At 37.5% G+C, this 13227-nt stretch overlaps 1 protein-coding gene across 9 annotated transcripts in view; it reads left to right on the top strand.

Annotated features, from left to right (window-relative positions):
• Positions 1-118: 118 nt before the first annotated feature.
• The window catches only part of ZGRF1 (zinc finger GRF-type containing 1), a 79092-nt gene continuing 65983 nt past the window's right edge, over positions 119-13227 (top strand). For 6 of the 9 annotated variants that reach the window (XR_009008386.1, XM_057547001.1, XM_057547002.1 and 3 more), the window contains exons 1-4: positions 135-353; positions 3806-3895; positions 5040-5120; positions 11696-11755. Coding sequence is in view for 8 of the 9 variants with exons in the window: in XM_057547001.1 (XP_057402984.1) it covers positions 3875-3895; positions 5040-5120; positions 11696-11755 (162 nt within the window). In the remaining variant the exon portion in view is untranslated. Of the gene's footprint in view, positions 354-3805; positions 3896-5039; positions 5121-11695; positions 11756-13227 lie in introns of all 9 variants that reach the window. The other 3 variants (XM_057546997.1, XM_057546998.1, XM_057546999.1) reach the window with 3 other exon arrangements.

Here is a 13227-nt window from a genome sequence, read left to right as displayed (position 1 = left end):
GCTACGGAGGCTCGCAGACGATGAAGAATTTGATTGGCGGTTTGAAAACGGCGGTTCTCACCGGGGCGGTGGTGGGCGGGCTAAATATAGGAGCTTGATCTGATGTGGTCGCGAGTGGATGACGTCACGGCCTTTCGCGGGAGACATTCGAAAATGGATTTTGTGCAAAGAAGGGTGAGGTGAGCTGTTTCACGGAGTTTCCGGGGAGTAAGGAGGGTTAGGCTGGAGTTTTGAGCGAGAGGTGGTGTCACTGATTTTGGCGCGACTGGACGAAGGAATTTGCTCCGCCAGAAGCGGACCGGTAAGGAAGTCGTGTGGAACCAGGATTGGATCACGGGATTCTCGGACAACTTGTAAGAATTGGTGTCTCCTCTTCACCACCTTTCCCAGCCCTTGCTTTGCAGTTCCCACATACGTGTGAGAACCAGAGCTGGTCTTGCTCTTTGTTTTTAGGACTGACGAAGGAGAAATTCTCCACTGTCATTTGGTTACACAGGATCATGGTAATTAAACTTTGGCAAATGAAATGTGAGCTTCTTTTGGTTATCTGGACTGGATGCTTTCTTAAAAAGCTATCGGGTTCGTGACTCTTAAACTTTTAAATCTATGAATCATTTAGGGATTCGCAAGATCCTGCTTGTTCCAAAACAAAAGGACCAAAAACATCTCGTCGTACTTAACAGAAAACATCTCATATTTTAGTGATAACGCCGAATTTTACACATAACTCTATAAAGCAGCACAATAATGTATGCGTGAAGATATGTATGTATTTCTGTACTTAAGTATCACAGAACTAGGGTCTCCATGCTAAAAACTTATTTGCACATTAAGCTTTCACCCACTTAGAGGTGGGTCAACACTTGAATTGTTTTAGAGATACGGATAGATGAATACTTTCAGAAAGCTTTTTAACTTTGCACCTCACTGAAATATATGATGCTTTTCGCTAAAAACGTTTTTCCTGTTTAATGGTAAGAAAGGGGTGTTGACTCACCTTTGAATGTGGGAATTAGGGCTTCTAAATATTTTAAGATCCAGTTAGCCTTTTTTCTTTTTTTTTTCGATGTCTAGTCCTATAAACTAACTTACCACATATATGAGTTTGGACCTCCTCAGTTCCTTTTAAATTTTAAACAAGTAATATTTCTAATTTAGGAAAACAATGGGAAATTTTATTTTGCAATTTGTAAATAGCATATAAGCAATCCTAAATTAGTAAATACTGGATTTCTAATATGTAAATTGTGATGGTAGTAACTACTTTTCAGGATTATGAGACTGATAAATATTATATGTGAAGTATCTAGTCCCATTCCTGCCTGATACAGTAGGTGCTCAACAAATAGTTACATAATGTAGTTTTTGTGAATATGAGCACCAGAATTTAGACTACTTAGTTTTGAATTCTGAATCTGCCATTTATTTACTTCATGATCTTAGGCAAATTACATACCTATTATGCACTTCAGTTTCCTTTTTTGTAAAATGTATATAAAAAATAGTATCTATACCATAAGGTGTGAACATTTAAAGCATTTTAACAGTGTCTAGCATATAATTGCACTGAGTAAATGATAGCTGTTATTAAAGGGACCTAATGTTAACAACTGCCACATGCCAAGCATTGTTTTGACACCATGTAGTCTTACCTACATATATAGAATGTCTAACCCATTCAGTGACTAGAAGCAAGTTGCCATAAAAGCAGCAGTGAATGATGTATTTCTCTGGACCTCTGTGTTATCTTCTTGGCATTCATTGGGCGTCTAGCAATCCCGTGGGCTGCAGGGGAGGGATATCGGATATGGGAGTTATATTTCTGAAACGCAGTGCCTCTGTAGGTCTGGGTCCTGTCCTGTGCACTGTGTCGTGGGGCAAGTATTCACATCTCATTTGCGTACCCCTTGCCACACCCCTTCTCCATTTGGCAGCCAGAGCAATCTTTGTAAAACGCAAGTCACATTATGTAATCTTATTCTTAAAATCCTGCTGTGGCCTCCTACTGTCTTTATAGAAAGTCCAGACAACTTAGCATAAAATAGAAGGCCCCTTGAATCCTGTTATTGTTCACTTTTTCAGTGTTATCTCTCACAACTCACTATCTTAAACTTGATTGTACTAGAGTTCCTTGATTATGCCTTGCTGTGTCTTCCACAGGCTTTTGGACATGTTGATTCCTATTTGGAAATACCTTCCCTGGCATTTTTCCTTGGTTAATGATTATTTCAGTTTACAGCTTAGATATTATGTCTTTCAGGAAACCTTGTTTGATGCCCTAGACCGAGTTGGGTGCCCCTCCTGTGCTTATTCCTGCCACATTTTATTGTAATTACCATTTATTACCCTGCTATACTGAAAATTCCTTGAGACTAGGAATAGTATTTTGTTCAATTTAGTATCTCGGCCTAGCACAATGTCTGGCATGCAGTAAGTACAAATATATGTGATTTATAAATAATATGTAGGTGGCCTGTTTTTATATATTTTATATGTATATAGGATGAACTTAATCCAGAATTGCAAATTATAGCTTTATTGAATCCGTCTAGGTTTCAAACTTGAGCATGTATCAGTATCACCTGCAGGGCTTGTTAAATTACAGGCTATCCAGCCCCAACCCCAGACTTTATAATTTGATAGGTCAAGACCCAAGAATTTGAATTTCTAACTGGTTCCCAGGTGATGCTAATGCTGTTGGCCCAGGGACCTAAGGCAGTGGTTGAAAATAATTTTCTTTGGCATCTCTATTTACTTCTTCAATTCACCCTCTGATTTTAGATTTCCAAATTTGTCCACAGTAACAATTTTATCCAATAGCGTAGGATAACTACAGTACTCACTGCAATGATATTGGAAAGGTTTTTCCTTGGAGAGGTATTATAATGTATATTTGGTCTTAGATACTGTGTTATATTGACTTTAAAATGTAAAATGAAAAATTTGAAATGCAAGAGGGCCATCTTGTGGTGATCGTAGCAGTTCAGAAAATTTTAAAAATTGAAGCTTTTTCTATAAAGAATCAAGCCTGGGGGGAAGGGAAAATCATATTTTCTGATACATATTATGGCAGCTGGGAAAATGTTTGCAGCCTACTAATTATTTTATATATTTTACTTGGTTTTCTCTTTACTTGGCAAATTCTTTTTTTTTTTTTTAATTTTTTTTTAATTAATTAATTAATTTATTTATTTATGGCTGTGTTGGGTCTTCGTTTCTGTGCGAGGGCTTTCTCTAGTTGTGGCAAGCGGGGGCCACTCTTCATCGCGGTGCGCGGGCCTCTCACTGTCGCGGCCTCTCCCGTTGCAGAGCACAGGCTCCAGACGCGCACGCTCAGTAGTTGTGGCTCATGGGCCTAGCCGCTCCGCGGCATGTGGGATCTTCCCGGACCGGGGCTCGAACCCGTGTCCCCTGCATTGGCAGGCGGATTCCTAACCACTGCGCCACCAGGGAAGCCCTTGGCAAATTCTTTTTCCACAGTGTAGTGTCACTATTCTATCGTGTCCTCAGTGGCAGATAATTTGATTACGCCTGTAGGTTTTGTTTTTTTTTTTGGCCGTGCAACATGGCTTGTGGGATCTTAGTTCCCTGACCAGGGATTGAACCCGGGCCCTCGTCAGTGAAAGCGTGGAGTCCTAACCACTGGAGCGTCAGGGAATTCCCTATACCTGTGTTTGCCTTGATAGTTACATAGTCTCAGGACGCTTAGATGCATCTCTCTGGTCAAGAGACTGTGGGGGAAAAATTGTATTTGATACTTACTCTGTTCATCAGGGTTGAATATTCTTTGTCATTTTCATTTTAGGTGATATAAATTGTTGAATGACCACTGATTATTTTCTGGACCTGACTATATATAATTGCAGAAGAAACAATGGAAAGCCAAGAATTTATTGTAAGTCTTATCAGTTTTCACTATTTCCTTTTTTCTTCCTTCTTTCCATGTTTCACAAATGTCTTGCCAGATTTAGCAAAAAAACCTAAAATAAATTAAAAAAAACAAAAAACAAACCCAAACTTAAAAGAAGGACACTCAGTTAAATTTGAATTTCAGATAAACTGTGAATAATTTTTTAGTATAAGTATGTATGTCCCAAATATTGCCCTATATTGTGTCTGGCAACCCTACACGTTGGTTATACAAAGTCCTTTGGAACAAATTCTTTGGAAGTTTGGGACCAGGAAATAATTTCTTTCTCTTGAAGGACTGGCATGCCTCTTCTAGATTAGTGGTTCTTAACCTGTTTGGTCTCAGGACCCTTTTATACTCTTAAAAATTATTGAGGACCCCAAAGAATTTTTGAGTATGGGGCTTATATCTATTGCTGTCTTTCATATTAGAAATTATAATGGAAATTTTTTAAATGTTTATTAATTCATTAAAAATAATAAGCCCATTACATTTAACATAGATTACATTTTTAATGAAAAGTTTATGGTCCAAAAACAATAACAACAGAAACATGTTGTAAGGAGTAGCAATGCTATGCATTTTTTGCAAATCCCTTTAATAATGACTTAATAGAAGACCACTAGATTCTCAGATCTGCTTCTGCATTCATTCGGAAATTGAATCTTGCAATATTGCATATGTATAACCTTGGGAGCTTCAGCTAAGTACATGACCAAAGGAATGAGACTGAAATGCAAACAACATCATGAAAATAGTTTTGACTTCACAGACCCCTGAAAAAGTCTTGAGGGGGACACCTCCAGGAGTCTCTGTACTCCTGGACTTCGAGAACTGTACAATTTTTTCCATCCCACAAATGACTAGGAAGCTCAAAATAGTTTTTGTTGCTCAGTTAACTTTTCAGTTTCTTCCTTAGATTTTACCTCTCCTTTCTCCCCTTCCTTGCCTTTTGCTACCAGGTTTTTTTTTGTTGGTGGTGTTTGTTGTTATTGTTATGATATCTGTGCTTTTATTTTGATAAAAGATGTCTTAAATATTTTTTGTAGGTAGGAAGGGTATAAAAATATATAACATTTAATACTTGTAAATAGAAACCATTTCTTTCCTTTGTACTTTTGGAAATAAGGTACTATATACTCATCAAAAGATGAAGAAGTCAAAAGTGTGGCGAGATGGAATTCTGAAGATCACTCACTTAGGAAACAAAGTAAGTGCAAAGCAGTTGACTACGGAGTCTAAGAGTTGGGTTCTTGCCTTTTGATTGAATATTAAGAAAACTCTGTAGATGATAAAATCTTAGATATGTCCATAAGCTGATATGATATGAAAACAGTTGTCAAATGATTCCCATACCACAGTGATTCATTTGTGCATTATAAAAGTTCAGTTAATACTATTTAATTTCTTCTGATTTTTTTAAAATTAGATTTTCTATGAAACTTTTCAGGAATTTTGGCACACATTTTTCTTTCTTTTTTTTAAAAAAAATTTTATTTATTTATTTATGGCTGCGTTGGGTCTTTGTTGCTGCGTGCGGGCTTTCTCTAATTGCGATGAGCGGGGAGGGGGCTACTCTTCACTGCAATGCACAGGCTTCTTATTGCAGTGGCTTCTCTTGTTGTGGAGCATGGGCTCTAGGTGCACGGGCTTCAGTAGTTGTGGCACGTGGGCTCAGTAGTTGTGGCTCGTGGGCTCTAGAGTGCAGGCTCAGTAGTTGTGGTGCACAGTCTTAGTTGCCCTGCTCCATGTGGGATCTTCCTGGACCAGGGATCGAACCCTTGTCCCCTGCATTGGCAGGCGGATTCTTAACCACTGTGCCACCAGGGAAGTCCCAGCACACTTTTTTCTTTGCAGGTAATAAGAGTTTAACTATACAGAAAAAACTACTATTAAAATATATATCTAACACAGTAATGCTCACAGTGTAATGGTACATACAGAGTTGACATACCATTTTAGAAAAGCTGCCAATTTCTGAAATTATGTATAGAATTCTTCTATTTTTGGATTTTCTTTGAATCTGTTATTTTATGATATGATCCTATCAGTCTTGAGAAAATTATTTACTAGGATAATCTTTGACCCTATTAGATATGGTGATCCTTCCTTGGGTTTCTTTTCCCACACTGATTATCTCCATCTGTAAAATTTTCATGTTCTCCTCTTGTCAGTTCTCGTGACCTTATTTAACACCCTTGTCTCTTCCATTCTTCACAACACCTCTTCTTCATTTGACTTCTGTGACACCATGCTCTCCTGATGTTGCTTACTGCCCACTTCTGAGTATTTTCTGTGGGCTCATTCTCTTCCCATACTTAAAATTTTTACTCAGGACTCAGGCCTACATGTTCTTATATATAAAGATATATAAATTATCTCTGTCTCTCTCTCTTTGTCACTCTGTGGAGAAAAAAGAGATTTATTGTAAGGAATTGGCTTATGTGATCATGGAGGCTGACGAGTCCCACCATCTGTAGTTGGCAAGCTGGAGACCCAGGAGAACTAATAATGTGGTTTTAGTGTTTATGCCAACAGGCTTGAGACCCAGGAAGAGCCAGTATTTCAGTATGAGTCAGAAGGTAGGAAAAAACTGATGTCTCAGCTCAAAGACAGTCAGGCAGGAGGAGTTTTCTCTTACTTGGCCGTTGTGTTCTATATAGGCCCTCCACTGATGGGATGAGGCCCATCCACAGAGCAATCTGCTGTAGTCATTTATTTTATTGAGGTATATTTTTGACATGTAACATTATTTAAGTTTCAGGTGTACAACTTAATGATTTGGTATTTATATACATTGCAGAATGATCATAATAAGTCTAGTTACCATCCATCACCATCCATAGTTAGAAAAATTCTTTTTCTTTTCTTTTCCTTGTGATGAGGGCTTTTAAGATTTACTCTCAGCAACTTTCAAATATACAATACAGTGTTATTAACTATAGCCACCATACTGTACATTATATCCCCATGACTTATTTATTTTGTAAGTGGATATTTGTATCTTTTGACCCCCTTCACCCATTTGGCCCATCACCCTGTTTTGATTTCTTTAAAAAAAACTTATCAAGTGCTTACTATGTACCAGGCATAATGCTTTAAATGTATCAACTTACTTAGTCTTTATAACTCCCCTATTAGTTAGGTACTATTTTTATCTTTATTTTATTGATGATGAAGCTGAGGCTCAGAGAGATGAAGCCCATAGATCTCACAGCTAGAAAGTGGGGGAGTCGTTTATTAACTTAGATTTTTTGGCTCCAGAGCCCATGCCCTAACCATTCTATTGTTTCTTTTAATATTACTAATTTAAAAGAAGAACTTTATTATAGATGAGTTGATAACATATAGGACACATTGACAAGATTGTGGCCTCCTGAATGAAGCCAGCAGTTAAAGATCTCCATATTCTGTCCTTATTCTACATATCTATCACTCTGAAATTATCACTAAGAGAAAATTTTTAATGTAGAAAGACTACTTATCATTTTAATTTAATTTTATTTTATTTTATTATTATTTTTTTACTTGAACATGTTATTATTATTATTTTTTAAATTAATTTATTTATTTATGGCTGTGTTGGGTCTTCATTTCTGTGCAAGGGCTTTCTCTAGTTGCGGCGAGCCGGGGCCACTCTTCATCGCGGTGCGCGGGCCTCTCACTATCGCGGCCTCTCTTGTTGCGGAGCACAGGCTCCAGACGCGCAGGCTCAGTAGTTGTGACTCACGGGCTTAGTTGCTCCGCGGCATGTGGGATCCTCCCAGACCAGGGCTCGAACCCGTGTCCCCTGCATTAGCAGGCAGATTCTCAACCACTGCGCCACTAGGGAAGCCCCTCATTTTTTTTTTTTTTTTAAGGATTTTCTTTTTAATTAATTAATTAATTTATTTTTGTCTGTATTGGGTCTTCGGTTCGTGCGAGGGCTTTCTCCAGTTGCGGCAAGCGGGGGCCACTCTTCATCGCGGTGCGGGGACCGCTCTTCATCGCGGTGCGCGGGCCTTTCTCCATCGCGGCCCCTCCCGTTGCGGGGCACAGGCTCCAGACGCGCAGGCTCAGCAATTGTGGCTCACGGGCCCAGCTGCTCCGCGGCATGTGGGATCTTCCCAGACCAGGGCTCGAACCCGTGTCCCCTGCATTAGCAGGCAGATTCTCAACCACTGCGCCACCAGGGAAGCCCCTCATTTTTAAATTAACATTTGATTTATTAAAACAGAAAAGTAGGAATTCCCTGGTGGTCTAGTGGTTAGGACTCTGCACTTTCACTGCCAAGGGCCCAGGTTCAATCCCTGGTTGGGGAACTAAGATCCCACAAGCTGTGTGGCGTGGCCAAAGAAAATAAAATAAAAAGATGGTAGGGAAGGAAATGAGCACTATTCTTTAAAAACAAAAACAAAAGAAACAACAACAAAAAACCAGAAAACTAAAAGAAAAACTAGTTTTGCCTTAAGCCTTCAATTTCAGCTTACAGATCCTATTCAGTTTATAAACCTAGTTTAGTTTAACTTTTAGTTGAGTCCTAGCTTAATATTTAGTCAACTTAAATCAAACAGGCTAGATACTTTTAAACTAATTAATCCATTCACTGTCCAATGCTGTTCTGTAAAACTCTGGGGTTTTTTTTTGGGTGTTCTTCCTATTCAGTTAGGGCCAAGTCTTTAAAATCTTATAGAGTTTGTGTTATTTTAAAAAGACATATGATTGGATTCTGCCTATCTTTCATGTCTTCTTTTGGTACAAAATCATAAGTATTAAGATTACGGTAGTGGTATTATCCAACTTTATCTTCAACTATAGCTTATATTTATTGAGTGTCCATTATATACCTCACACTGGTAGGTTACAGGAAAGCAAGATAAATACAAGTTAGTCCCAGAGAGTTTTTCTATGATCCAGGAAAAATAATAATCTCATATCCTAACCCTTGTTCCCAAATCCAAGCTATTGCTTACAGTATTTTTCTTGCTAGTAATGCCTTTTCTCTGTGTATTCAGTTTCTTACTGTCAGGGTTATTCATCTTCCATTAACTGAGTCATAATTCAGTAAACATATATTGCTGCTGGGCAGTGGGAAAATTCAAATAAGACGTATGGAAGCAGTGTAGAAGGGCAGTTAATGTCAAATAGACATTAGCCTGAATCCTGCTCTTCACTTACTAGATGTGTAATCTTGGCAAGTTATTTAGTCCCTCAAGGCGTATAGTCTCTTCTTTGTAAAATGGGGAAAATGATACTTCATAAAGTTTTCTTGAGGATTAAATAAGAAAACAAATAAACCTCTTAACGAAGTACCTGGCACATTTTAAGTATGCAATAAATAGTAACTGTTATAGTTTTTGTCTTCAAGGGAATTTTATCTAAGCGCCTAAGGATTAGAGTATATACAGAGATATGCTTAAGGGTCTATGAGATTACAAATGAGAGACATCAAAATTTGACTCTGGTTCAGAGAAGTCTTTCCAGATGAAGAGTATTTTTTGGAGTATTTGTTTTGTTTTGTAAACAAAATTGATAGGTCGGAAGGAGGGGAGCTGAAGATGGTGTCATTGCTGTAACGGTGTGGAGGTGTGGAACAGTGTGAAATATTTCTGGGGAACTATAAACAATTGACTCTGGCTGGAATGAAGGTCCCATGTGGGGAAACTGTAGAATACACAGCTAAAGAGGTAGGCAGGAGCCATATCATGAAGGACTTTGTGTGCTCAGCTTGAGGAGCCAGTGAAGAATTAGGAGCAGAAGAATGACATAATCATGTCTCTATTTTAGAAAGATCACTCTGGCAGCAATGTCTAACATACCTTTTATGTTATGTAGGATGAAAGATTGGATTTAGGAAGACAGTTATAATAAAGAGGCTATAGAATAATGTAGATGAAAAGTGATGGGGGTCTGACCAAGGAGGCCTTAGCACTGACAATGGAGAGAAAGGATGATTAGAGAGAAATTGTGAAAATATTATAGAATCTTAAGGTCTTGGATATGGAAGGTGAAGAGAATCCAGAATGACTTTCAGGTTTCTGTATTATGATTATGGTATTGAGTGAGATAGGATATCTGAAAAAGAAAAGCAAGTTTAGGGGGAACAATGAAGATTATCAGTTTCATTTTGAACATACCGAATTTGCAGTGTCATCAAAACACTCAAGTAATTGGCGATAGGGACCTGGAACTCAGGAAACAGTTTTGGGCTACTGATGTAGATTGGGAGTACTTGGCATTTAGATGATATTTGAAGCTCCTGGAGTGGATTCGTTGATTCATTTATTTAACAAATACTTTTTGAGCACCTGTTATGAGTTACACACTGTTCTAGTGGAGGCAGCAGGTAACAAAACAGTTAAATCCCTGGCTTTGTGGAAATAACATGGAGGAGACAGACCAATAAACTAAATGAAGATGTATATCCAGTGAGTTAGGCAAACGACAAGTAGAGTGAGCAAGGGTAAGAATGAAGATAAAGGGGACTATGTAGGCCTTATTGGCTAACGTAGGGACTGTTGTCTTATTCTTTGGGAGCTGTGGAGACATTTGAGCAGAAGTGTGACATGATTTTTGTGAATAATATGCTCAAGGATGGAGAATAGAATGTAATGAGTAGAGAAGAAAAGGTAGGAGACCTTAGAAATACCAAAATTTTTAACTGCTTTATTGAGATATAATTCACACATTTTCATTACACCCATTTGAAGTATACAACTCGATATATTCACAGTTTTGCAACTATTACCGCAGTCTAATTTTAGAATATTTTTTTCACCCCAGAAAGAAATACCATAAAGGCACTACTCAGTACCCAACCCCCCGTCCTAATCTACTTACTGTCTCGACACATTTGCATATCCTGGACTATTCACATGAATGGAATGATACAATAAGTAGTCTTTTGCGAATGACTTCTTTCATTTAGCATGTTTTCAAGGTTCATCCATGTTGAAGCATGTACCAATACTTTATTCCTTTTTATTGCTGAATAATATTCTACTTTATGGATATATCCCACTTTGTTTATCCATTCATCAGTTGATGAACTTTTGAGTTGTTTCTACTTTTTGGTATTATGAACAATGCTGCTCTGAACATTCGTATGCAAGTTTTTCTGAAGACATGTTTTCATTTCTCTGTACGTATATCGTACTTAGGACTGGAATTGCTGGATCATGTGGTAACTCTGTGTTCAATCTTTTAAGGAACTGCTAACTATTATCCAAAGTGATGGAAACAGCAATGTTTAAGGGGCTAGTAGAGAAGCTGCTATGAAAAATGGCTAGAGAGCTAGAGAGACATGAGGAGAAAGCCAGAAAATGATAATCACCTTAGTTTCCTTTTTCTCCCATATCCTGCACGTTTGATAAGTTTTACTCTTTATGCCTTTTATACAATTGTCTTATCCCAGTGCTAATGACTTATTTCAAGCTCAAATTATCTCCTTGATCCTTCATATCACACCATTACAATAATCTCTTTACTGATCGTGTTTCCTGTTTTGCCTCCTGTAACTCATTCCAATTCTGTCTTCTCCCTGATTCCATTCCAAGATTCTCCTGGTAGGGAATAAGTTCTTGAATTTATGTGTATGCCTTTGCTCTCTTGCACACACTGAATGGATGCTTAGTAAACATTTGAGAAAGATGCACTTTCTAATCCAAGTTTACAAAGTGGGTAATCCTTTCATTACATGATTTACTTATATAACAATTTTTGATTTGCTTTGAAGATGTTTAAGAAAAGTGGAACTGTGTTGTGTCCCTGTTTAACATTTTTAACACTTTTTTTGTTTTAATATAGGCAATTCTATACGATGACAAAGGAGAATGTTTGGAGAGTTTATTTCTTAAGTGCCTTGAGGTATTTTAATTTATCTTATTTTTAAGTTATTGTTAAATCTTAGTTCCTTTGTGAATATTGTTAAATAGTATAGTAATGGTACTAATACTAATAATTATAGCTAGTATCTATTGAACATTTATTATTAGCCAGACTGCTAAAAGCTTTTAGATATTGTTTCATTTAATCTTTATACGACCCTGTGATTTTTATAGATTAGGAGTATAGTACTGAAAGTTTAAATAACTTGCCCATGCTTATAGAGTTAAAGTGGTAAGGCTGGGATTTGAACCCAGAAATTGACTCTAAATCTATTATGTGGTTTTGATAAGCAGAGACCTACAGTGGGATATACTTTGTGAAATTATTCCTATTTAAAATATTTTCTCAAATATTTATTCCATGTTTTCCTCTGTTGGAAAATGGAAGGGAGTATTTTAGTGTAAAGAATAAGGATATTAGAATTTGTTTGTTCTTGGTTTATTTCCCACTTTCACATACTTCCTAGCTAACCTAACCTCTCTGTGTTCAGCTTCTCTACTGTCAAATGTAGACTGGAGACAGACTACTCGGTTGGTGGGAAAGTTAGAAATAGCTTAGGCAAAGTGCTTAGCAGTTTAGTACAGTGATTATCAAAGTGCATATTCTTATTATCACTGTGTTGATTTTGGCCATGGTACTTAATCTGTTTTTAAATTTTATGACAGTAGTGGTTGTGGAATTTTTATACTTACCAAAAGAGGGTCTTGGAGAAGCACTGTTTTAGTAGATACTTAGTGATGGTAATGACTGTTGTTATTATTTCATTTAAAATTATTTCATGAGTAAAGATTGAGCACATTATCTGTGATAATACACAGATTTTGTATATTATCAACTAGGTTGATAATCTTATTTATGCTGCAGCCAGAAGTGGTGGCAAGTGCTGTATTTGTTTATTAAAGTGATTAAAAATGCTTTCTTGGGAATATGATTAAGTAACTAACAACTTATAATAATTTGTGATAATTATGAGTATGTATCTAATTCACATTAATTTATAAAGATATATATAACTGATTTAATTTAATAGCTCTAATTTTTTTTTAATTAATTTTTTTTAGCTGCATTGGGCCTTTGTTGCTGCGCACGGGCTTTCTCTAGTTGTGGCGAGCGGGGGCTACTCTTCCTTGCGGTGCGCGGGCTTCTCATTGCAGTGGCTTCTCTTGTTGCGAAGCACGGGCTCCAGATGCGCGGGCTCAGTAGTTGTGGCTCACGGGCTCTAGAGTGCAGGCTCAGTAGTTGTGGTGCACGGGCTTACTTGCTCTGCGGCATATGGGATCTTCCCAGACCAGGGCTCAAACCCGTGTTCCCTGCATTGCCAGGCAGATTCTTAACCACTGCACCACCAGGGAAGTCCCCCTAATATATACGGTTGAATAAACAAATTAGTGAATTTTTTTTGTTGTATTACTTATTTTTTTTGTTCTTGTTGATAGTTAACTAGTGCATAG

The sequence above is a fragment of the Balaenoptera acutorostrata genome, chromosome 5 (assembly GCF_949987535.1).
Source record: "Balaenoptera acutorostrata chromosome 5, mBalAcu1.1, whole genome shotgun sequence".
Classification (NCBI taxonomy): Eukaryota; Metazoa; Chordata; class Mammalia; order Artiodactyla; family Balaenopteridae; genus Balaenoptera; species Balaenoptera acutorostrata.
Note: the sequence above shows the minus strand (reverse complement) of the source record. Positions and strands in the feature narration are given on the sequence as shown.